Genomic DNA, 27,035 nt, shown 5'->3' on the forward strand with positions numbered 1-27,035 from the left:
ATTAAAAAGATTTTTAAAAACTATTATGAGGCACTTTATGGTCCTGCTGAACATATGTCCAGGTCTCTTTATTTGGACAACTTAGATTTGCCCTTTTTGTCTGTATCACAAGGTGCGCTCTTAAACGCTCCTATAACAATGGAAGAAGTTGCGATTCAGCAAAGAGCTTTGGGCAAAGCACTGGAACCAGATGGGTTCCGGTCGAATTTTAGAAAATTCTCTCCTCAAAGGTTGGACCATGTTTGGTGTAAACCCCCTGGTGGCAGAGCAAGGTATTAAATGATGGTACCAAATATGTCACAGTGTTTCCCCGAAATGATTCAACACCAACCAGGGAGTTTAACAATAAAAAGAAAATATTTTTTTATTAGAGAATTATATTTAAATGCTAATGAAATTTTATCAACTTGCAAATTTAACATATGTATTCCAATTACAGGTTAGCAAAACAAATCAGTTTAGTCTCTAGAAACATTGAGGGCATCCTCAGATAAGTATAAATATTAGTTACATAAATCATTTGAGTACATTCAATTCCACAAAACACCAGACTCTTCAAAGTCTCTCCTCTCCTGTCTCTCAGACCCCTGGAGACCCCCAAGGATCCCATCATTTGAGTACATTCAATTCCACAAAACACCAGACTCTTCAAAGTTTCCCCTCTCCTGTCTCTCAGACCCCTGGAGACCCCCAAGGATCCCAACATGTAAGTTTTCCTCTACTCTTTTTTTCTTCTTTTAGTTATCTCTCACTTATTGTTCAGGTTTCCTTTACTATTTTCTCTTATGTGCACTTTTTAAAATAGTTTCAGTCACTTAGCTGCTCTCTTTGTTTTCTCTCTCTGGCTCTCTTGAACAGTGGGCGCCTTTTCTTTCAGGTGATGATCTCCAGCATCAACTTTCTTCCAGTCTTTCCCTAGTAACATGTTCTCACCAATAGAGCTCTCTCCCAACTGCCAGCCTGAGCTGTTTGTCACTCTCCTGAAAGTTCCATCAGCATGCGGAACACTCAGCGCATGCACACAGACTACTCAGTTTCACTGCACTGCTGCTCACTGTCTCTACACCAGACCTAGAAGGAGCCAGGTAATCTTTTAAAATTTAACCCATAGGGTTACAGTATCCATATACACTGATATCATCAACACAAAATAGATGCCGGCTTCCCTACAATTAGCCCAGATGATTGTTTTGTTGAAGCCTGGTAGGCACCGTTAAATCCCTCTTCCTATAGACCTATTTCACTCTTAAACTGTGAGACCTAACTGTTAGACAAGGCCTTGGCAAACCGTCTTGCACTAGTCCTGCCCCTCCTGGTTGATGAGTCCCAGGTTGGTTTCGTGAGGGTTGCACGGCAACTAAAAATATTAGAGTGGTCTTGGCCTCTTTAGAGCAGGTTCAACATCAACACCACCTTCTCTGCTCAGTTTAACGGAGTCTCATGGGATTTTTTGTTTACAGTTCTAAAAACTTATGTCATGTGGATTCCCCTTATTCTATAATGGCATACGTAATTCAAATCCACGCCCATGCTACACTTCAAAACACGCAAGACCCTCCCATTTCGGTGCCCCCTTTCGCGGGACACACATAAAATTTTGGCAAAACTCACACGCCTAAATTTACACACTTACATGTCTTAAATTGTTAAAAAGCCAATTATTGGCACTAATCGGCTCATTATTCAATTACACTGAGTGTGAAAATTGGGTGCACACCCCAATTTGCATGCACAATTTTTGGCAACTTTTATAGAATTAGTGGGTTTGTGTAAATAATATATTTTATTGCTTATTCCTCAATTGTTAAGCAGTAGAACTAGCAAACAAATGCTTAGATAATTCAGGCAGTAGATAAATTAGGCTATTTATAAGAACAGAGCCCTAACTGATATGGATTTAATATCTGAGGCCTGACTCCATAAATGCAATGGAAGGGCTTATTTCCAAAACCCGCTAAATCCATATTAGGTGCACTGGACTTAGAGGGTTTGGAAATAAGCCCTTCAATCCATGTGATTCAAGTACTGCATCCAAGACCAGATACTGGAACTAATACTGTGAGCTTTAGATGATTTATTTTATTTTTCTTATCTCTGCAGAATTCAGCAGCAGGACAAGTGGATTACCAGCGAGCTCTACATTTTCAGGACATGTTTAGTAAGTCTATGATTCTGAAAGCAAAACAACAGATCAGTAGCTGCAGTTAAATCTGTCCCAAATCAACAATGGGATTGCTTGCATGTGTTCATGAATAACTCATACCTCCAATTCACCAAGGGTCATAAAATCTGGCTGTACTTACATTGTTTCATTGATTTTGACCAAAGAGAAACAGATCTATTTAAACTCCTTCAGCTCACCAATCTACTATTGACTGATCAGTAAATAAAGATGACACTGGTTAACTAACCCTTCAAGCCTCTTCTTTCTTCCAATTCATTCATTTGTTGGCCTTTCCAGGTTGACTAACTTCCTTTCCAGCGTGCTGTTAGTGGTCATATAACGAATCCCCAAATTATAAATGCACTTTCAGATTCCCCTGGCCGTTATGACTCACAACAAGCTAGACAGGTGATAAATTGTCTCACCATAGCTGAGAAAAAATAGGGTCACAAATGGTTGTTTACAATTTCAATAACATAAACAGCATCAAGCCAAAAGTTGATAGGCACCTTTTCGGGCCAGGCCGTACTGCAGCAATAGCTACTGTCCTGTTACACTGACATATTATGACAGCTGCTGATATTGTGGTCTTTGATATACTGACACACTGGTGGACATTGGTGGGACTGTAGCCTCTTAGTAGACATACATACATTCTTGCAGTGCTTGTTCATCTTTTTGTGGCCGTGACCCCATCATAGCTGCCAAATAAAACTGGGTGACCCCCCCAGAGCTGCAGAAAAATGATGCACCTATGGAGAGCTACCCAAGTCGTAACACCATTTGGGAAGCTCTGGACTATGGAATAGATACAAGTGCATCTGTAATCACTCATCAAGAGGCACAATGATTTACAATATGTGACACCGTGTATTATAAATGTTAACAGGCACTGCAAAGCACACTTTCTCACTCCCCATTGCCACTGTTTCAGCCAGTGCCTCTGTTTATTCTCCTATCCCATACTACCACTTACATGGTTAACTACACACCTCTGTTTATTCTCCTATCCCATACTACCACTTACATGGTTAACTACACACCTCAAGAAAAATATGGTGCTAATTTAATGTCAAATTGTGTTAACGGATTAAGTGATATGGACGCAGGGTCTCTGGGAACTGGATGGAGACCACAACTCACTGCACACGTCCCTGCCAACCTGAGCTGAATTTGGACCAGTGACTTAAAAATAAATATCAGTCTGTGAAGATAAAACAGAAGAAGAAGTCTACACACAATTGCAAAGAAATCAAAACAAAACAGTGGAGATATCCTTTATTACAATTTTGTTGATTCCACACAGGCTGTGTTTCAGATAAAGTGCCTGAATCAGGAATCTAAGGTTACACATAGGCTGGATTTCAAGCAGTAATATATCTGATGGCATAAGGTCGTAGTCCTATTGTGATCCTATGGGTCAAATCTCGCACTCCCAAACTGCAAAACAATTGTATAAACAAGAGTACCGAACCGTTATCTTCTTTGAATCCAGCCTACATGTAATCTCAGACTCCTGATGCAGGCACTTTAGATAAAACATGGCCCATGTCGAGTCAACAAAATTGTAATAAAGGACATCAAGCACTCTTTCTTTTTTTGTCATCTCCACTGTTTCATTTTCTATCAGTCTGTGAACATTTGACCATTCAATAAAATAATTTTCTTAGTCAAGTCAGATTCTGCTAAAACTTAATGGAACCCAACATTATTTTCCCTTTTATTAATGTTGATAAGGACAAGACATTTTTAACTAATGAAGGAGCTTTTTTGGCCTTCTTCACCAGGTAGCCTTAGGCATTACAATTCAGTTTCAAGGGGTGCAGATAAACATACAAGGGGAGATTCTATGGTGCCTAAAACATTGGTGCTGAAAATAGTGCTGACTAGCTGACTATCAGGCTTATTTTTGAAAGAGAAGGGCGCCCATCTTTCGACACAAATCAGGAGATGGGCGTCCTTCGTCCAAATCGGCATAATTGAAAGCCGATTTTGAGTGTTCTCAACTGCTTTCCATCAAAATTCACTGGGGCATCGGAAGCATAGCGAAGGTGGGACTGGGGCGTGCTTAACACATGGGCGTCTTCGGCCGATAATGGAAAAAAGAAGGACATCCCTGACGAACACTTGGCCGACTTTACTTGGTCCTTTTTGTTTTTACAACCAAGCCACAAAAATGTGCCCTAAATGACCAGATGACCACCGGAAGGAATCGGGGATGACCTTCCCTTACTCCCCCAGTGGTCACTAACCCCCTCCCACCCTAAAAAATATATTTAAAAATATTTTTTTCCAGCCTCAAATATCATACCCAGCTCCATGACAGCAGTATGTAGGTCCCTGGAGCAGTTTTAGTGGGTACTGCAGGCAGGCGGACCTAGGCCCATCCCCCCACCTGTTATACTTGTGGTGGTAAATGTGAGCCCTCCAAAACCCACCACAAACCCACTGTACCCACATCTAGGTGCCCCCATTCATCCCTAAGGGCCATGGTAGTGGTGTACAGTTTTGGGGAGTGGGTTTTGGGGGGGCTCAGCACACAAGGTAAGGGAGCTATGCACCTGGGAGCTTTTTCTGAAGTCCACTGCAGTGCCCCCTAGGGTGCCCGGTTGGTGTCCTGGCATGTCAGCACTATGAATGCTGGCTCCTCCCACGACCAAAGGGCTTGCATTTGGTCATTTCTGAGATGGGCATCCTCAGTTTCCATTATCGCCAAAAATCGGGGACGACCATCTCTAAAGACGACCATCTCTAAGGTCGACCTAAATGTTGAGATTTGGGCGTCCCCGACTGTATTATCGAAAAGAAAGATGACCGCCTATCTTGTTTCGATAATACGGGTTTTCCCACCCCTTTGCAGGGATGTCCTGTGAGGATGTCCTCAGGAAAACGTGGGCACCCCATTCGATTATGCCCCTCCACGCGTATTCTATAAGCAGCGCCTAGATTTAGGCACAGTATGTAGAATATGTTTAGTTGATATATCAGTGCCTATAACGATGTGTATCCATTTACACCAACGAAAATGTGGCGTAAATCCCAGCTCACAGATTTAGGCGAACTGGGCTATATTGTATAACCACATGTATAAATTTCTAAATGCCCACAAAATGCCCATTTCCCTGCCCATAACTGTGCCCCTTTTCCTGTGCATGTTATAAGTTAGGCACACTGCATTACAGTGCGCTTAGCGAGTTGTGCACGTAAATTCTAATTATTGACAATTAGTACTCATTATTGAGCTGTTATCAACAAGTCAATTAAGTTACATGCATTGTTATAGAATTCACTTTGATTTCAGCGCAGATCTCTAGGCATGCTATATAGAATCTGGGAAACAATGACGAGTGCTAGGATTATTTCATTCATAGTCAACAGCCTGCTTGACATACAGTTGGCAATAATTATGATAATTTTCAGTGGCGGTGGAAGAAAAGAATGGTGAGTAGTGGAGTTCCTCATGGATTGGTACTAGGGCTGATTCTATTCAACATATTTGTGAACAACACTGTCAAATGGTTAGAAGGAAAAGTTTGCTTTTTTGCAGATGACACAAAGATTTGCAACACAGTGGACACCAAGTATAAGTTGACAACATGAGAAGTGAGCTACAAAAACTAGAAGAATGGTCTAATGTTTGGCAGTTAAAATTTAATGCAAAGAAATGCAGAGTGATGCACATGGGCAGTAGAAATCCAAAGAAGCTGTATGTACTAGGGGGCAAGAGGTCGATATGCACAGACCAGGAAAGGGACCTAGGGGTAATAGTGTCTGAAGATCTCAAGGTGGCAAAAAAAAGTTTGACAGGGAAGTGGCCGTAGTCAGAAGGATGTTAGGCGGCATAGAGAGAGGTATAACCAATATAAACAAGGAGGTGATAATGCCCCTGTATAGGTCATTGGAGAGACTGCAGATTATTGTGTTCAGTTTTGCAGGCTGTGTCTTGCTAAGGATGTAAAAAGACTTAAAGTGGTTCAGAGGAACATGACAAAAAAAGGTATGGGGTTTGAGCCAAAAGACATATGAGAAGAGAAGTGAAGATCTGAATATGTATATCCTAGAGGAAAGGAAGAAGATATGACACAGACATTTATATACTTAAAGGTGTTAATATAAAAATTATTTTCCAAAGGGCATGAAGTAAGGTTGCAGGGTTGAAGACTTAGGAACTACATCAGGAAATACTTCTTCATGGAAAGTGTGGTGGATGCCTGGGATATCCTCCTGGTAGAGACAAAAACAGTGATGGAATTCAAAAATGCTTGAGATAAGAACAGAAGATCCCTTTATAAGAAGAGGATGGATTCTGAACAAAACGTAAATGACCTCATGGTAGTTGATGTGTTATGATGCGCAGGAATGGTTCTCAGAAGGCAACTTCAGAGGTGGGGAAGTAAGAACACTGCTGGGCAGACTTCCACAGGCTGTGTCCCAAAAAGGGCAAAGCATATTTGTAAAGACAGATTAGGAAGGGCTGGAGTCAGCTTTGATGGCAACTCTAGTAGCTGGGAATTAAGGCCAGTGCTGGGCAGACATCTTGGGCTGGATTCTCGAACAGGAAGAAGGATACATGCAATATAGTCACAAAAATTCTTCATACAAGTGATAGTGTACCAAAATAAAATTTTCACTGAAATCTTCTTCATCATAAATAACTTGGTGTGAATAACAGTTTCTGTTGTAGGTTCCCAAAAAACAGTATCACACCCATAAGGGTTGTGGTATGTACACCCTCCTGGGATCCCCTCACTGCCCTCTTATATTTAGGTTCTGCTAGATGGTGCTGAGTTTGTGATTCCCAAAGGGTCTCTGTTGTACACTTTTCTCCAACTCCACAACAACATTCTGAGGTCAACATTTGAAAACACCTTATTCAGCTAAAAATGGAAATATTATCTGGTTATCTTTAACTAAACATTCAAAAGAGTTTTAACCTATCTTGACAGATCTTGAACTCCTCCATATTTTAGGTAGTTGATCTTTGACTGTTCAGTGGCCCAGAAGACTCAAGTTTGAAGTTTATCCCGTTAACTCCTGAATATTGATCCCCTCTGTAATTTAATAGGGTCTCAGTTCTACTCTGGAACTTGAACCTGGGTTTTCTTCCCATAAAGACAATCCCAAGAGTGAAAAAATCACTTCCACATCCTAGAGATGCTGTTGCACAAAGCAACAGAAACACCACCAGAAAGTCTGACTGTGCTGGGCTCTTCTTCCTGCTGCCCAGAAACCTCTGTCTGCCCACTACACTAAATGCTTGGATTGTACAGCTGCTGATACTCCTAGAGAGAAGCCCCTAGCAAGTATTTTGATCCACTCACTGCTACCTTCAATATGTCCTCCAGTGAGAAGACATATGCTCTGTTACAATCTATCATGACCAATGATAACGATTTGATGAATCCCATCCATGGGTGAAAAACTGAATGACAGGCAGGGTCTGTTTACAATTTTTCAACAAATAAATGTGGTCAGCCGAAATTACGGTTGCATCTGCAAAACCTGTAGTCTTACTTGTAAGTCAAGGATTGGTCTTATATCACATCAACTGACTCTATTTATCAACTTAGCTGTTCTGTATACTATTATCCATTTTCTCCAGTCCTTCCTCACCCTCCTCAATCTTTGTACTGTTTCCCTCTTTCTGCTCTACCTTATTTTTACTACTACTACTGCTACTATTAAACATTTCTATAGCGCTACTAGACTTACGCAGCGCTGTACAAATTAACATGAAAAGACAGTCCCTGCTCAACAGAGCTTACAATCTAAATTGGATAGACGAACAGACAGCTAGGGGTGGGGAAATTGCAGTGGTAGGGGTGATAAGTGAGGGTGTTGAGTAAGAGAGTCATGGTTAGGAGTCGAAAGCAGTAGCAAAGAGGTGGGCTTTAAGCCTAGACTTGGACAGCCAGAGACTGAGCCTGACATACTGGCTCAGGGAGTCTATTCCAGGCTTAGGGAGCAGCGAGATAGAAGGAACGGAGCAGGGAGTTAGCAGTGGGGGAGAAGGGGGACAACAGGAGACATTTACCCAGCGAACGGAGTTCACGGGGAGGAGTGTAGGGAGAGATGAGAGCGGAAAGGTACTGAGGAGCTGCGGAGTGGATGCACTTGTAGGTCAAAAGGAGAAGTTTGAACCGTGTGCGGAAGCGGATAGGGAGCCAGTGAAGCAACTTGAGGAGAGGGCTAACGTGAGTATAGCGACTCTGGCGGAATATAAGACGCGCAACAGAGTTTTGGACAGATTGAAGAGGAGATAGATGGCTGAGCGGGAGACCAGCGAGAAGCAAATTGCAGTAGTCTAGGCGAGAGGTGATAAGGGTGTGGGTAAGGGTTTTGGTAGCATCCTCAGAGAGGAAAGGGCGAATTTTGTTAATATTATAGAGAAAGAAATGACAGGTTTTGGCAATCTGCTGAATATGAGCAGAGAAGGAGAGAGCGGAGTCAAAGATGACTCCAAGGTTGCGCGCAGACGGGACAGGGAGGATGAGAGTGTTATCTACCGAAATAGAGAACGGGGGGAGAGGAGAGGCAGGTTTAGGGGGAAAGAGGAGAAGCTCGGTTTTGGACAAGTTTACCCTTTAGTATGGTGTGTGTGTATGTGTGTGAATTCCTTTCCTATCAATATATTGTAGTTATTTTCCTTTTCTATGCTTTTTTTGATTTTGTACACCGCTGTGATCTGCAAGTTAGTTTCAGCAGTACAGCAAATTCTAATAAACCATAAAAACTTAAAGATCACCATCATAATCATGTGTTTCAAAAAGATACCACATAAATGCAGCTGAACATTATAGAATATTCTAGAAAGCATAAATGTGTCATCTGCAGTGTCTCACTGATAGTACGCAGTAACTGATATAGAAAGAGATAGTGAATAGTTTTCAGAAAGCAAGTGCAGTGAAAAGCTCACCATTAGTCCGAACAAAATATCACTTCTTTAGAAGTAAACGACAGCTATGTTGGAAAAGATGCCTCCACAACCCTGCTTTTCTTAATCAACTGAATATTTAGTTAGCAGCTGAACTCTGCTTTGTACAGTACCTCACGAAGCTGGTCTATGAGCTCTTTCTCTTCTCTCATTTGCTCCATTTTTCTCCGAATTGTGAACCGAGGGTCTACTGAGTCCAAATTCCTCTGTGGTCTCACAAAGACTACAAAGAAGGAAAATCTGTTTAGAAAATGAGTGATAATTTACAAAAAGGTGCTCTGTGCAGGCAAATCATGCATCCAAATTATGCTCCTCATCTCCCTGGCAGTGGCACAAATTCTGCCTTTCGTGAAAAAAGGTCACTGAAGCATAAAAGCCCCCTTTTTATAAAAGAGATTTTTGTACAATACGACGCTGGACTATCCTCTGCAGGGGGGTAGTTCGGATAATCATAAATCCAGAAGATTGGACATACCTACTTTTTAAAAAGAACACACAATCAGAGCATTGTATATTGAACATTAATTTTATTTCCAACAACAAGTTGCTATAAAATATTACAAACTGAAGTATAGTACTGTATAGTACATACAATACTGTATTTCTATTTTAAAAGGGTGATACACTGTAATAAAGTATTTAAAAGTAAAGTACAGTGCAGTACTTCTTATATATACACTATTGTATTTCTATGTAAAAACGAAGTACACTAATACAGTATTTAAAAGTAAAGTATAGTTGTACATACACTACTGTATTTCTATTTAAAAAAGAAGTAATTCTTAACTGCTTCAAGGCTGATTTTTGTTTCACTGCTACAAGAACACGTAGCCATTTTAGACAAAGGAGCTGGATCACACTGCTTTCCTGCAGTTTTCTCAGCTCAGCCACTGCTGTATTTAAACATTTAAAGGCTTCTGCATGTGTCGGTCCCACATCAGCATCAGCATCAACCTCACTTCCCCACCAGGGAAATGAGACAGGGGTTAATGCGGGTGGACATGTTCCCACTCTGGCCAAACTGGTCTACATAATTGGGCATGTGGATAATCGGCAACGTACTCTATTGCCCATATGAGGCTCTTCTTTGATTTAAAGATTTTAGAGGGCATTTTTATAAGGGAGTACATAAAGAGCGTGCCCAGTTTGGAGTAGCCTAATGGTTAGTGTAGCAGGTTGCAGACCTGGGGAACTGGGTTCGATTCCCGCTGCTGCCTGACAGTCGGCAGTGGGTTGAGATCCTGGGCAAGTCACTCAACCCTCCACTGCCCCACGTACAACAGTAGTAGAATGTACTACTTAGACTGTGAGCCTACTAGGGACAGACTCAGTACCTGTAAAGTTAAAACTGTAAACCACTTAGGCCTAAGTAGTACAAAATACTTAAATAAATGAATGAATGTATTTCAGTCATTTACAGACAGATGTCCACATATATGTATAAATGACTTCTTATAAAATATCAACTGATGCAAAGTAACGTGGTTTGAAATGATGGCATGTGCTTTGCACAGGGCTGGAGACTGAGCAGAGCCTTCTCGTCTTAATAATATAAGGGTCAATATTCAACACGATTTAACAGGCCAGAAACGGCTCTTGGCTGGTTAAACTACTTGTTCAGGGCTAACCAGTTATTTTCAGCTGTGCTTAACCAGTTAGCACTGCTGAAAATAACCAGTTGGCACCGAACTGAAAATCGTCTATTTTGGGGGCGTTCTGGGGTGGAGTCAGCACTTGGGCAGTTAAGTGTCGATATTCAGCAGTTAACCAGCCAGGTTAAATGCATAAATAGGACCACATAAAAGTCAGTTTTATCTTTGGGGTCCTTTTACAAAGGCGAGCTAGCATTTTTAGTGTGCACTAAACGTTAGAGGTGTCTCTAGCGTTTAGCACGTGCTAAAAATGCTAGCGTGTCTTTGTAAAAAAAAAAAAAAACTTTATGCGGTAACCCATAACCAGTTAAGTGCTGAATATCACATTTAACCAGCTATGTGTTATCCGGTTCCAGAAACCCAGATATTCAATGCCGGAACCAGGATATGGCCCAGCATGGAATTTCCAGGTTTTAGCACTGGCTTTAAACAGGTACCTTAAGTGGCACTTTTAACTAGGCACCCTCTTATAAAATTACTCTCTTGGAGGCACAGAAAGACATAATGGAGCACCATCGTGAGTTACAACAAATTCACTACCCGTAGCACTCCAAATTGGTACATATTATTTCAAGTTATCCCATAAATAGGCATCATATTTTCCAAAACTCTTAAAACAGTCAATATTTTATAAATGGATGTCCACTTACATCAGAAACTTTTTTTTCTGCTCACTTATAAATGGAAGAACAACAATAAAATAGGATGACACTGTCATACCGGGGTACAAATTATATCGTAGTGATAGGGTGAATCGGATTGGTGGAGGGGTAGCATTGTATATTAACGAGAGCCTTGAATCAAATAGATTGAAAATTCTGCAGGAAGCAAAACACTCCTTGGAATCACTGTGGATTGAAATTCCATGTGCAAAGGGGAAAAGGATAGTGATAGGAGTGTACTACCGTCCGCCTGGCCAGGACGAACAGACGGATGCGGAAATGTTAAAGGAAATCAGGGACGCAAACAAACTGGGCAACACAATAATAATGGGGGATTTCAATTACCCGCATATAGACTGGGGTAATGTAACATCTGTACACGCAAGGGACATAAGATTTCTTGATGAAATCAAGGACAGCTTCATGGAACAGCTAGTTCAGGAGCCGACAAGAGAAGGAAAAATACTAGACTTAGTCCTTAGTGGTGCTCATGATCTAGTGCAGGGGGTAACGATACGAGGGCCGCTTGATAACAGTGATCATAATATGATCGGTTTTGATATTGGCATTGAAGGAAGTGAAACTAGGAAATCAAGTACGCTAGCGTTTAACTATAGAAAAGGTGATTACGACAAAATGAGAAAAATGGTGAAAAAAAGACTGAAAGGAGCAGCTCGCAGAGTAAAAAACTTGCATCAGGCGTGGATGCTGTTTAAAAACGCCATCCTGGAGGTTCAGGACAAATGTATTCCACGTATTAGAAAAAAGGGAAAAAAGACTAAACGTCAGCCGGCGTGGCTAAACAGTAAGATAAAGGAAATCATTAGAGCCAAAAAACAATCCTTCAGAAAGTGGAGAAGAGAACCAACTGAAAGTAACAGGATAGATCATAAGGAATGCCAAGCCAAATGCAAAGCGGAGATAAGGAGGGCAAAAAAGGACTTTGAGAAGAAATTAGCGTTGGAAGCAAAAATACATAGTAAAAACTTTTTTAGATACATTAAAAGCAGGAAACCGGCCAAAGAGTCGGTTGGGCCGCTGGACGAAAATGGTGTTAAAGGGGCGATCAAGGAGGACAAAGCCGTAGCGGAGAAATTAAACGAATTCTTTGCTTCGGTCTTCACCGAGGAGGATTTGGGGGGGACACCGGTGCCGGAAAGAATATTTGAAGCGGGGGAATCGGAGAAACTAAACAAATTCTCTGTAACCTTGGAGGATGTAATGGGTCAGTTCAGCAAGCTGAAGAGTAGTAAATCACCGGGACCTGATGGTATTCATCCCAGAGTATTAATAGAACTAAAAAATGAACTTGCGGAGCTACTGTTAGAAATATGCAATCTGTCCCTAAAATCGAGTGTAATACCGGAAGACTGGAGGGTAGCCAATGTTACTCCGATTTTTAAGAAGGGTTCCAGAGGAGATCCGGGAAATTATAGACCGGTGAGTCTGACGTCGGTGCCGGGCAAGATGGTGGAGGCTATTATTAAGAATAAAATTGCAGAGCATATACAAAAACATGGACTGATGAGACAAAGTCAGCACGGATTTAGTGAAGGGAAGTCTTGCCTCACCAATCTAATGCATTTTTTTGAGGGGGTAAGCAAACATGTGGACAATGGGGAGCCGGTTGATATTGTATATCTGGATTTTCAGAAGGCGTTTGACAAAGTGCCGCACGAAAGACTCCTGAAGAAATTGCAGAGTCATGGAATCGGAGGTAGGGTATTATTATGGATTAAGAACTGGTTGAAAGATAGGAAGCAGAGAGTAGGATTGCGTGGCCAGTATTCTCAGTGGAGGAGGGTAGTTAGTGGGGTCCCGCAGGGGTCTGTGCTGGGTCCGTTGCTTTTTAATGTATTTATAAATGACCTAGAGATGGGAATAACTAGTGAGGTAATTAAATTCGCCGATGACACAAAATTATTCAGGGTCGTCAAGTCGCAGGAGGAATGTGAACGATTACAGGAGGACCTTGCGAGACTGGGAGAATGGGCGTGCAAGTGGCAGATGAAGTTCAATGTTGACAAGTGCAAAGTGATGCATGTGGGTAAGAGGAACCCGAATTATAGCTACGTCTTGCAAGGTTCCGCGTTAGGAGTTACGGATCAAGAAAGGGATCTGGGTGTCGTCGTCGATGATACGCTGAAACCTTCTGCTCAGTGTGCTGCTGCGGCTAGGAAAGCGAATAGAATGTTGGGTGTTATTAAGAAGGGTATGGAGTCCAGGTGTGCGGATGTTATAATGCCGTTGTATCGCTCCATGGTGCGACCGCACCTGGAGTATTGTGTTCAGTACTGGTCTCCGTATCTCAAAAAAGATATAGTAGAATTGGAAAAGGTACAGCGAAGGGCGACGAAAATGATAGTGGGGATGGGACGACTTTCCTATGAAGAGAGGCTGAGAAGGCTAGGGCTTTTCAGCTTGGAGAAGAGACGGCTGAGGGGAGATATGATAGAAGTGTATAAAATAATGAGTGGAATGGATCGGGTGGATGTGAAGCGACTGTTCACGCTATCCAAAAATACTAGGACTAGAGGGCATGAGTTGAAGCTACAGTGTGGTAAATTTAAAACGAATCGGAGAAAATTTTTCTTCACCCAACGTGTAATTAGACTCTGGAATTCATTGCCGGAGAACGTGGTACGGGCGGTTAGCTTGACGGAGTTTAAAAAGGGGTTAGATAGATTCCTAAAGGACAAGTCCATAGACCGCTATTAAATGGACTGGAAAAATTCCTCATTTTTAGGTACAACTTGTCTGGAATGTTTTTACGTTTGGGGAGCGTGCCAGGTGCCCTTGACCTGGATTGGCCACTGTCGGTGACAGGATGCTGGGCTAGATGGACCTTTGGTCTTTCCCAGTATGGCACTACTTATGTACTTATGTACTTATGTACTAGAAACCCTTCCAAATCTAATGAATGCACAGAAGTATCGGGCCTATCCCAATGCCTGCAAACATGTACACTAGTATTAAAATACCTAAGCCTCTTGGAGTAATAAGTGTTACATATCTTATACATGCTTCTTTTCCTAATATGCCTGGAACAGACTTCCTGGACCTATACGTCTAGCTCCATCTCTACTTGTTTTCAAATCTATGCTGAAAACCCACCTTTTCACTGCTGCTTTTTAGCTCCTAGCCACTACTCAATTGCCATCCCCTTCTCCCTTCCTTCCATCTCACCCATTACTTCCCTCACCCGTAACTGTCTTGTCTGTCTGTATTATTTAGATTGTAAGCTCTTTTGAGCAGGGACAGTCTCTTTGTATCAGATGTTCAGCGCTGCGTGCGTCTGGTAGCACTATACAAATAATAATAATAAAGGGGACCCTAGTGTGTGGGTTTCTCGCGCACTGAGGCCACTTTTAGCACAGCAGTAAAATGGCCACAATATTCCTCGTAATGGCCATACGTTAATTGCTATTAGCATTAAGCCCTTATCGCCAACCATTTACTAAGCAGTAAGGTTCCCACGCTAAACCCATGCTAATCAGCGGCATGTGGTGATTTGTAGATTAGCGCAGGACATGCCTACTCTCTGCCCCCAAACATGCCCTCCATGCACTAAAAGATATTATAATATATTGACTGTTTTATATATTTTTTAGAGCTATAACTACCACAGGATGCCTCAGCATGTCAATGGTAGGGCCTTTTAGCATGCAGTAAGCACGAGTTAATGCTTACTGCCGCTTAGTAAAAGGGCCTCAAATTTAGGTAACAGAGATTTTCAAAATCAAAAATAAAAAAAAACTGCAAATATGAATTGCTAAATTAACAAAAAGAAACAAAAACCTAGGGAGCAGCAACATTTCGATGGTATTAATTCTCCCCAACAGTATTTAAAAGGGACTCATAATTTCCTATATAATAAAGCGCACCTCCAACATTCTGAAGCTGACTGCATGGCTGAGGCATTCCTGCTCTCTGTATCCATCTCCTGAATTGACATCACGTAACTTCCGGGTTCGTCACAAGCAGAAGTGACCAACCACACGAGGTTTCTCGGCTTCAGAATGTTGGAGGTGCATTCTATTAAATAGGATTGGTCAGTTCCTTGACACCAGAGAGAGGGAGGGGGGCCTGACACCAGAGAGGGGGGGGGAGGTATCTCTGTCACACACACACTCTCTCTCTTTCACACACTCTCTCTCTCTCTCTCTCTCACAGTCAATGTCCTTCTCTCTCTCACTCTCACACACTGTCTCTCACTGTATCACATTCACTCTCTATGTGTCACACAGTCACTCACACACTCTCTTGGTCTCATACACTCAGTCTCACAGAGAATCTGTGTCTCACACACACTCTCTCTCTCGCACACACTGTATCTGTGTGAAACACACACTCTCTCTCTCTCACACTGTCTCACATACGCACTTGCACACACTCTCATTCTCACACACACACTCTCTCTCTCACAGACACACTCGCACCCAGACTCTCTCTCTCTCACACACACACACTCACACACTCACACATTCACTCTCTCTCTCTCTCACGCACAGTCACTCTCACATACACTCTCTCAAACATACACACTCTGAGGAAAACCTTGCTAGCGCCCATTTCATTTGTGTCAGAAATGGGCGTTTTTTTTTACTAGTAATGTTTATAATGCCTGTAAATTAGTGGAAATCCATACTCCCAAATATTTAAACTTAACGTCTACTTTAAAACCAAACTTACTCAATTCTTTCAGACTCTCTCCAACTCTGGGTTTACATAGAATATGCAATGATCTTACAAAGTTAATCTGCATCCAGCCATTAGCAATAGTATCTATACATTTTTGTAAACTCAAAATTTTCTCCTGCTAACCCTTTCTCAAGAGAACATAAAGCTGGATGTCAAGCCACACTAACGGCTGCCGATGCGGTAATGCCGACAAAGCCCATTCACTTTGAATGGGATCCATCAGAACTGCCGCACAGCTTGAAGAAAGGGGACCTAACTGACTTGCCCAAGGTCGCAAGGAATTGCAGTGGCAATTGAACCCGGGTTGCCAGGATCAAAGTCTGTTGCGCTAACCATTAGGCTACTCCTCCATCTCTGAAAGAATTTACACCAACTGAACCCTGGTGTAAATCCTGGTGTCTAAATTACGCACGAATCTATTCTATAAAAACACACGTAAATTGAAGAAACACTCCTGATCCATCTATCACCTTCCCACGGCCACGCCCCCGTTTTTGGACCCACATGTAAAATTTATACACGGATCCCAGCACCCAACTTTGCATGCATAAATCCAAATTATCGGTGCTGATTGGCTACTTATTCAATTAAATTGGGCACACATCCAGATTTGTGTGTGCAATTCTCAGGAATGGGCAAAAAACAACAAACTCTGCCTGAACCTAAGCAAAACAGAGATTTGTTGGGTGCCTAACACAAGTAGACAAGTACCCGACTTCAAAATATCTTTTGAGAAGTATGAACTCCCCCTAAAATCACAGGTCAGGAATCTTGGGGTAGTGCTAGATTCATCACTCACTCTGATCCTGCAAATTCAAACAGTCTTTAAAAATCCGCTATCACCTGTGGCAAATAGAAATCTCTTTCCATACATTTAAAAGATGAGTCTGACCACTGTGGTCCTGCCATGATGTCATGAATAGACTACTGTAATGCCCCGTTCACTGGTCAAACCAAAAAGAGCATGCAACAGCTCCAACTAATTCTGAATGCTGCAGCACGACTGACAGAAAGCTGCAAGCGATGTGACCACATCACACCTTTCTTGCAAAAACTGCACTGGCTACCAGTACCTTACAGGGCTAAATTTAAAAACTCTGTTCAAGGTCCACAGACAAAATGGGCCAGAGTACTTAAGGAATTAGGGGTCCTTTTACTAAGGTGCGCTGAAAAATGGCTTGTGGTAGTGTAGGCGCGGGTTTTGGGCGAGCACAATCCATTTTTCAGCTCGCCGGTAAAAAAGCCCTTTTAAAAATATTTACTAAAAATGGATGTGCGGCAAAATCAAAATTGCCGTGCGTCCATTTTAGGTCTGAGATCTTACTGCCAGCCATTGACCTAGTGGTAAAGTATCACGTGGTAACCGGGCAGTAATGACCTACGCGCACCAAATGCCACTTGGCACGCATCTGATATGCGTGTCCGAAAATAAAAATTATTTTTCGGCCGCACATGTCGCCAAAAATAAAATTTCTGCAAGAGCCATGCAGCAGCCGCATGGTAACTCCATTTTGACGCACATAGGGCACACGTAGAGCCTTACGCGGCTTAGTAAAATGGCCCCTTAGTTAGTTCTCTATACACTTTGAGACCTGTAAGGTCCTCTCAAGGAGCACCACTATTTGTACCCTCATCAAAAGAAGTTGTGCAATGTGACATCCGCCAGCAAGTCTTCTCAGGAGTAACCCCCACACTCTGGAACTTATTCCCAGAGGGGCTATACGTCTAACTCATGACTACGTCTACTTCAGGAAGCAGGTGAAAGCCTAGCTCTTCTCACAAGCCTTTAATACATGTGGTGACCGACTATAAACTTAGTCCACACCTGGACTAGTTTTTGCTGCACACCCTGTAACTTAGAACAGTTCCTAATATTTTGTTTAACTGTACAAAGATTTTACCTTCAGTTTAGCCACCCATCTATTTGTCCCAATTGATTCTGTACTACTTGAAACCAGTGGCGTAGCTACGTGGGGCCTGAGGGGGCCGGGGCCCCCGCAGATTCACCCCAGGACCCCCCCTCCCGGCGAACCCGCCCCCGCCTACCTTTACTTTTGCTGGCAGGGGATCCCACTCCCCGCCAGCCGACGTCTTCTCAGTCCTTCCTGCTCTTCAATTTGTTTGCTGACGTCCTGCACGTACAACGTGCAGGACGTCAGCAAACACATTGAAGAGCAGGAAGGACTGAGAAGAAGACGTCGGCTGGTGGGGAGTGGGATCCCCGCCAGCAAAAGTAAAGGTAGGCTGCAGCGGCGGCGGGTTCGTGGCGGGAGGGGGGGGGCGGCAATGTCGGCGGTGGGGGGGGGCGGCGCCGGGGGGAGGGCTAAAATGTGCCCCCTCCCCCCGGGCTCTGGACCCCTCACCCACGGAAGGCTGGCTACGCCCCTGCTTGAAACACAGCTGCTGTGTCGAGTCACTTGCTGTTCTTTAATAAAGACTTTTTATTGTATATACGTCCTCCTTGGTTATTGAAAGGGCCAGATCATCCTATTCCTGTTTTTGCTACCCATCTTGTCCCCATCTATATATCTGCAGTTGGCCCCTCAGCCAGTCAGAAAAGCATTAACATCATATCTCTGTTATTTGAATGTTCTAATGCATGCTTATTATGTGTTTCATTGGTATTATGCTGACATCATATTATAGCTATGTTATTTGAATATTCTTCCATGCTGTCTATTTTAGTATTATTTGTATTGTACTGACTTCATATTTCCAAGTTTACCTCATTTATTGTATTTATGTTTATATTTGGTCATTTTACTATTATTACTATGTTAACAAAATTGTAAGTTTTATGTTAAACTGGACCTCCTGTACACCGCCTTGGGTGAATCTGTTCATAAAGATGGTTAATAAATCCCAGATAAAATAAAATAACTAACTTTCCCCCCCCCCCCCCTTGAATGGGCTGTGTTGGTATTAGCGCACGGCAGCCACTAGCGTGGCTTAGTAAACAGAGGGGTATATAATTTGGAGGCTGATGGATTCTACTCCGTGCTAGAAAACCTTCAGATTCCTTCTCCACAATGGAATGAACTACTTTCCCGTGCTGTACTGAAAATCTTACCGAGAAGGCACGGAGGGCCTTATGTCAGGTAGTGTGTTCCTTCCAAAATCATTTTATGAAATGAAACAACATATAAAGTCAACCTATCCAGCAAGATAATAAACATTTAGGGGTCCTTTTACTGAGGTTCACTGAAAAATGGCCTGCAGTAGTGTAGGCATGGATTTTGGGCGCGCGCAGAATCATTTTTCAGCGCACCTGTGAAAAAGGACTTTGTTTACAAATTTTTGCTGAAAATGGATGTGCGGCAAAATTAAAATTGCCACGCATCCATTTTGGGTGCAAGACCTTACCGCCAGCCATTGACCTAGCGGTAAAGTCTCACACGGTAACCAGACAGTAATGACCTACGTGCGCCAAATTCCACTTGCCGTGCATCCGATAAGCACGTCAGAAAATAAAAATGATTTTTCGGCCATGCGTATTGGACTCACAGCAAAAATGAAATTACCGCAAGAGCCATGCGGTAACTCCATTTTGGCACGCGTTGGGCGCGCGTAGACATGCAGCTTAGTAAAAGAGCCCCTTACATATTTGATGTTACGAACTCCTTTTATCCCCCACCTCTCTCAGCCCCACAATATTTCAATTAACTTTCTCTTTTCTACTGCACCTTCCCTTTCCTTACAGAACGCCGAAGCTCACACAGAGTTATACAGAACATGGTGTTCTTGCAATTTGTGTATCCATTACGACAACACACTCACTAACTCCTTGAGAACTGGGATTCTCATGGCAAATGGATACAGCTAAAGAGTTCCCTGCTGGTTTCTTCATCCACAGCTACCAACTAATGAGAGCTGCCACCAGGGGACAGCAAGCAACATTTGTGCTAAGTGCTGTTGCAACAGAGCAAGACAGTTCCTGAAAATTCTTAATAAAGGCCAAAGCATCAGCTTTCGTTGTAAGCAACCTGAAGTCTGTTAACAGTGATGAAATTTCTTCAATAAGCACGAGCACGATTTCTAACTAGGAAGTGCTTGCCACATTTGCTCTGAGCATAGTGTTACCTGTTAGATCCTAGTGAAAACAATGCTTACTATAAACCTTGACACTCGGGGTGCTTATATAACACCTGTCTCCTATGGCGAACTACCAAAAATAAGGGTGGTATGAAATGCTTCCAGAACTTCTTTGCAAGGATCTATCTTTCTGAGTGTCAAAAAGGCATCTGACAGTGCCTGGGGTTTTTTTTTTTTCTTTGAGTTCATGAGAAAGTTTACTAGTCAAACCTCTAGAGCACATGAAGTGCTGTTTTTAGATTTCCTAGAATGAAAACTTGACGTAGGAAATGTAATTAGTTTAAGCTGATTGGATGCAGCTTTTAGTAACTACAGCTGTTAGAATGATAATTTTGCAAGTCTTCTAGCAAGGGTGATAATGAAAAAGAAGGATGCTCATTAACAAGGGCTCTGTTAAACGTTCAAATTATCATGGCTCCCAAAGAAGCTTTCACAAGTGAACCAGCAGTGAATATTTTTTATTTTTGCTACATTTGTACCCCGCGCTTTCCCACTCATGGCAGGCTCAATGCGGCTTACATGGGGCAATGGAGGGTTAAGTGACTTGCCCAGAGTCACAAGGAGCTGCCTGTGCCTAGTCTCTTTTTAAAGGGACTCTATTGCCAGCATTTTGAAGGGATCAGAGTACAATTTGAAAGTCAGTTTATTTCAACCTATAATTTATGAATGATTTTGCATATCTTTTGATGTAAAAATACCTGTACCTTCAGATTCTAGAAGGCTTAGATGATATGTCTAATGAATTGATTATCTGCATCAAATTCTGCCTGCAGCAGTCTGTGCATTGAAAAATGCTGCCTGCCGCCAGCTGAATATTGACCATAAAGGCGCTCATTTTCAAACTTTGTAAGTCTATGTTCTTTGAAAATGAGCCTCTATTAATTTATTTATTTCATTTGTACCCTGCACTTTCCCACACATTGCAGGCTCAATGCAGCTCTATGTCTCTTAAAGATATATTTCACATGGCAGAGAATTGCAGCATAAGGCTGAAAATATAGTATTAAATAGTAGGGATGGGCACTCAGAAAATATTCGTGTCGTGATTACCTTGTCTTGTAACCCCCCATCCCACCCACCCATGTGTTGTACCTCCTTCCTGTGCCCCCACCTTCCCTGACACAGAAACCCCAACACCATGGGCCCCCAGGCCTACCTTAAGCATTGATGGTACAGTGGAGGAAGAGGCGATGATACACACTCCTTCCCATGGTGTGGCCACATCCAATATGGTGGCCATCACACTTTCACTTTAGTCTTGTGGTACCGGGGGGGAGGGGCTATTCTGACTGTAGATGATGGCAATGGGGGTTGCTTGACAGGGATCGAATGAGAGTGGTGTGGGAAGGGGGTTGCTTCCTTGTTGGGGGGGGGGGGGGGAGAACATGGACACACTTATGCGGGTCCTAACCAATATTCAGTCGAAACCTGCAAAAGGGCTGGGCACCAGACACAATCTGGTCAGCTGCTGATATTCAATGCCGGTGCCTGAACACGGCCTGACACTGAATGATGGAGCCTAATTCTGCCCACAATGGTTAGACTTAAAAAAACACTAACTACCATCAATTGAACATTGATTTGATTTGATTTAATGACTTGATATATACTGCATTACACATAAATGCATCAAAGCAGTTAATATAAAACATGTGGGAATATATATGTTTTTGCAGTGGTCTAGCTTCCGTCTTAATCCTTCTCTCCCTCTTTCTCTCCCTCTCCCTCTTTTCCCCACCCATTAGAATTCATTTTAAGGCTCATTTCAGAAGAGCGAATTACCTTGCTCTCAGTAATTTGTATGTAAAGACTAGGTTGTCACAGCAAGTTTGTTTTCTCAATTATACAAATCAGGGGCGTATCTGGACTCTGGCAGTAGGGGGGGCCAGGGCCAGAGGGAGGGGGCACATTTAGCCCCCCCCCCCCGGCACCACCGACCCCCCCCCCCGCCATTGCCAGAGCCCCCCCTGCCACCAACGACTCTCTCCACCTCCTCTCCCGCCGCCAACCCTCCCCCGCTGACGTTGTTTACCTTTGCTGGCGGGGACCCCAACCCCCGCCAGCCGCCGAGGTCTTCAAAGTTCTTGTTCGTCGTCCTCCGTGGCCATGCTGTACGCTGCTGATTCGGAGTCTGTCTGACGTCGCACCACGTTGTACGCGCGTACAACGTGGTGCGACGTCAGACAGACTCCGAATCAGCAGCGTACAGCATGGCCACGGAGGACGACGAACAAGAACTTTGAAGACCTCGGCGGCTGGCGGGGGTGGGGGTCCCCCGCCAGCAAAGGTAAACAACATTAGTGGGGGAGGGTTGGCGGCGGGAGGGGGGCCAGGGCGAAATCTGCGGGGGCCCAGGCCCCTGTGGCCCCACGCAGATACGCCCCTGATACAAATGCAACCAGAGGAAGGCGCATGTAAGTAGTTTGTTTAGTTTTCACTTCAAAGTTTTAAAAGTGCTTCACAATTGTTTCCAGTTCTAACTATGGGCTCCTTTTACAAAGCGGCGCTAGCAATTCCCACGCAGCAAATGAGAGGAAGCCCATAGGAATTGAATGGGCTTCCTCTCATTTGCGTAACTAAGAATCGCTAGCGCGGCTTTGTAAAAGAGGCCCTATGTGAGGTGAACTTTCTTTTTTACACTTCAGTGCTTTTAACCTTGTTATCTGTTGGACCAGATTTGGTGAAGTTTGTAATTTTCCACCAGCTGGGTAAGATTTTGCACTTTTTCATTTGAAGCTGTTTTTTAACTGTTACTTTTATTTAAGTATAGTTTTTAGTCCTATTTGTTCATGTGGTCATTTATTTATACAGTTAAGGAGTCATCTCCAAATGAGATATGGCTTTAATTTCATTTGTAAGTCTCTCAGTTTTGTATTTGATTTTACATATATTTATATGTGTGTTTTTGTTTGATTATTTTAGTAGCTTAGCCCATGACGCTGTCGTTTCAAGGTGAAACATGGCCATGTCGGGCACAGATGTGTAAATCTCTGGGAGCCTTTGGATTTTAAATAAAGACTGTTTCATCTTCTTATTACATCTGCTTTTTGCTTTTATGATAGAAATGTTTAAATATCTCAAGGGCATTTATGTACAGGAAGAGAGCCTTTTTCAAATGAAGGAGAGCTCTGGAATGAGGGGGCATATGACAAAGTTAAGAGGGACTAGGCTTAGGAGTAACCTAAAGAAGTACTATCTCACAGAAAGGGTGGTGGAAGTGTGGAATGGCTTCCCGGTGGAGGTGGTGGAGTCTAGGACTGTTCCAGAATTTAAAAAGGCATGGGATAAACATGTGGGAACGCTTAGGAACAGGAAGAATTAGGGGTTACAGAGGATGGGCAGACTGGATGGGTCATATGGCCTTTATCTGCCATCATGTTTCTATGTTTCTATCCTCCATAAAACAAAAACATCCAGGGCTAAAAGTTGGGCGTTTTGGTCTAGACCTGTTTTAATAATGACTAAGCCACAAAAAAGTGCCCTAAACGACCATATGACTACTGGAGGAATAAAGGAATGGCATCCCCTTACTCGCCCAGTGGTCACTGACCCTTCCTACCCCCAAAGATGTGAATGAAACAGTACATACCAGTTTCTATGACAGTTTCAGATGTTATGGCCAGTCCTATTACAGCTGCAAGCAGGTCCCTGGAGTAGCCTAGTGGTTGGTGCATGGTACTATAAAGAAGGGGACACAGACCCATAATCCACTCTGTTATACGTGGTGAAAAGTGTCAGCCCCCCCCCCCCAAAACCAACAAAAATCTACTGTACCCAAATATAGATGACACCTACAGCCATAAGGGCTATTGTAGTGGGTACAGTAAGTTTTTGGTGGGATTTGGAGGGCTCACCTTACAATATAAGGGGTATGGGTGAGATGTGTGCCTGGGACCTTTTATGTGAAGTCCACTACAGTGCCCCCAAGGGTGCCCCTCTGCTCTGTGGGAATGTCTGTGTGGCCAGTCTACTAAGATTGCTGACTCATCCTACATCCCAATGGCTTGATTTTGTGTGTTCTTCCCGAAAATGGTCCAGGAAGCTAGATGTACTAAGCACAAAACATTTAGAAAATGTCTAGGAAATGGCCATTTTGAAAAAAAAAAAAATTAGATGTTTTAGTTTTAGTTCACCACTTGATTTTTGGACATTTTCAGCAAAACGTCCAAAGTCAGATTTACATGTTATATCAAAAATGCCCCCATCAATTTGTAAATGTTTTCTTATCTCAAATATACTTGGGAGTGGGATGAACTCTGAAGTACACTATGGGAAAAACAGGATTACAACAAAGCCTTCTTGCAACCATACTGTTTAAGAAAATCTCAGCCGCTACTTTCTATACTCAAATTCACAGTTTTGTCAAAAGCAACACACGCACACACAAATCAAAAACTTTTGTCAGTTTGCTTGCACAATTTTGAAATAACGTTTTTGTCCAAAGATTTCACTTTGCACAGCCTCAGAAAGAGAAAAACTTCATCAATAGCATCGTAGAAACAAATCTTTGCAGAATAAATACTGCCAGAGCCATGCTCAAGCCAGAACCATGCTCAAACCAAATCAGGCAAAAGCTCCACACAAGGTTTTTGTAAAAAGTTTCTCCTGCAGTTTTTTTTCCCTATGGAATTTTTGTTCCTTTCAATAACTGCAGGAAATTATGCTTGAATGCAAAATTATATAGGTAAATTGATTTGCAAGCCTTTTCACACTTTTTTTTTTTGCCTATCTTTTCAATGTTCTTTACATTTGGCCATTTATGAATTTGATTTTGGCCAAGTATCAAGCATTATGTACTTCTTCCAACAGAGGGAGCTCCAACTGCATTTATTTTATATATGTGCCTATCAGGCTTATTTTCGAAAGAGAAGAGCGCCCATCTTTCGACACAAATCGGGAGATGGGTGTCCTTCTCCCAGGGTCGCCCAAATCGGCATAATCGAAAGCCGATTTTGGGCGTCCTCAACTGCTGTGCTAGCCTGGCGGTACTTCCTTTTTAGTGAGCGGTAAGCCTGCGTTGGGCTTACTGCTGCTTTGTAAGAGCAGGAATTAACATGCCATATTACATCTTAACACCGTGACCACGCTGCTATGGTGCACTATCTACTGCTTTAACAGCTACTGTTGCTTAATAAATAGGCCTCATAATACAAAAACACAAAACTGAAATACAATACAAAGATAAAACACCAAATAAAACAAACCAATACACAGAAACAATTAAAAATTAGATGAAAAATGAAAACACAAACAGAAACAATGGCATAATTAATAGCCATAAGAAGAGAAAGCCTGCAGGAAGAGACATGCTTTTATTTTTTCCCCCTCAAAAGGCAGGTGATTAGATTCTAGCAATCAAGCAGAAAGTTACAGATATAACAAAAAAAATAATAAAACAAAAACAAAGATACCAGCACTGTGCATCAGTTTTCATATGCTTCAGCGCAGTGATTTACTCAAAATTTTCTTGCACTAATCTTCACCTGATGCAGTAAAACGTCTAGTGAGGGAAAATCAATGCTAAGGGCAGTGCAGTGGGCATGCAAAGTGCATGTAATATGGTTGAATAAGGTATTGTTCCCAATGCAAAAAACCATGCTAGAATCCAGTGCAGATTTTTACTCTTCCTCTAACTCTCCACCTTTATACCACATACAGCATGGGAGCAAAGGAGTCATCTGAGGTGAGGAGTGACACTAATGGTACAGTGAGGACCCCAATGTCTCAACCCTGGCACTGTCCATTGCAACCCTTCAACACACTGATCCCCCCCCAATGTTCACAACACCTCCCTTCCCTCCTCCTCTACAGACTCCCCTGAACCCCCAAAATATCCCTGATATCCTAAGGCCCTGAACCCCATTCCCCACCCTGAAGATTTCCCTAATGGCCCCTTGCACTTCCCTCGTTTCTTCCCCTTCCCTAGAAAAAAATGGGCTGCCCCCCCCCCCAATATCCCCTCCACCATGCACTTCCAACACTGCGAGGGAAGAATGATGCCCACTTGCTTCTCTCTCCATGTTCCAAAATGACAGACTGACCCTGCGAAGTGCATCCCAACACATCATTCTGGTTTTTCAAAATGGTGGAACAAATGGTCATCACTTTTGCCTTTTAATGTTGGAGGTGCGGGGCTAGAGGGGCTTTGGGGGGCATCATAGCCCATACCCTATATTTTGTGGAGGTGAGAGCTAAGGGGAAGGTGCAAAGTACAAGGAGCCACAGGTCACCAACATAATTTTAGGGGTGGAGGATCAAGTGTCCAGGGGCCACCAGGAACAATTTTGGGGTTAAGGGGGTTCTGGAGAGTCAGGGGGAGGAAGATGTTGAGCGTACTGGAAGGTAGAATTGGTGAGTCAATAGGGACTGGGGTATCTAGGCCTCACTAAGCCACCATTTTTTTTTTGGGGGGGGGGGGTGATGATAGGGAACGGAAGTCAGAGAGTTCAGCTTTTGTCTTCCTTCCTTCCTGTCAGTGCATAAGCCAATCCCTGCTCATACATTGACAGGAAGCATTTTACTCACTATGCAGCAAACGACTGTATATTACTGTGGCTCTATGCACTGTCTTTTCAGGCGGTGCACATTTTTTAACACAGTGGTAATTTGCATACCATAAGTTTACTGCATCAGGGGTAAAAATATTTTTAGCACATGCATTAGAAAGCTGTGTCCTGGAGCCTACTGCAGCATGCAATTAAATAAAGAGAGACCTCCCCATCAAATCAACCAGAACTGCAGTTGTTGACTAAGTATGAAGAAATTACCTACCCCTGTCAATGTTGCCTTCTGAAGGGATACGGTAGCAAAGTCTGGTATGTACTACTGGT

General features: G+C 42.8%; 1 protein-coding gene across 1 annotated transcript in view; it reads right to left on the reverse strand.

Annotated features, from left to right (window-relative positions):
* Positions 1–27,035, reverse strand: part of LRCH1 (leucine rich repeats and calponin homology domain containing 1) — a 346,398-nt gene that overhangs the window by 45,002 nt on the left and 274,361 nt on the right. Inside the window, exon 16 of the mRNA XM_030200501.1 lies at positions 9,212–9,321. Coding sequence (XP_030056361.1) covers positions 9,212–9,321 — 110 coding nt within the window. The remainder of the gene's footprint in view (positions 1–9,211; positions 9,322–27,035) is intronic.

The sequence above is a fragment of the Microcaecilia unicolor genome, chromosome 4, assembly GCF_901765095.1.
Source record: "Microcaecilia unicolor chromosome 4, aMicUni1.1, whole genome shotgun sequence".
NCBI classification, from domain to species: Eukaryota; Metazoa; Chordata; class Amphibia; order Gymnophiona; family Siphonopidae; genus Microcaecilia; species Microcaecilia unicolor.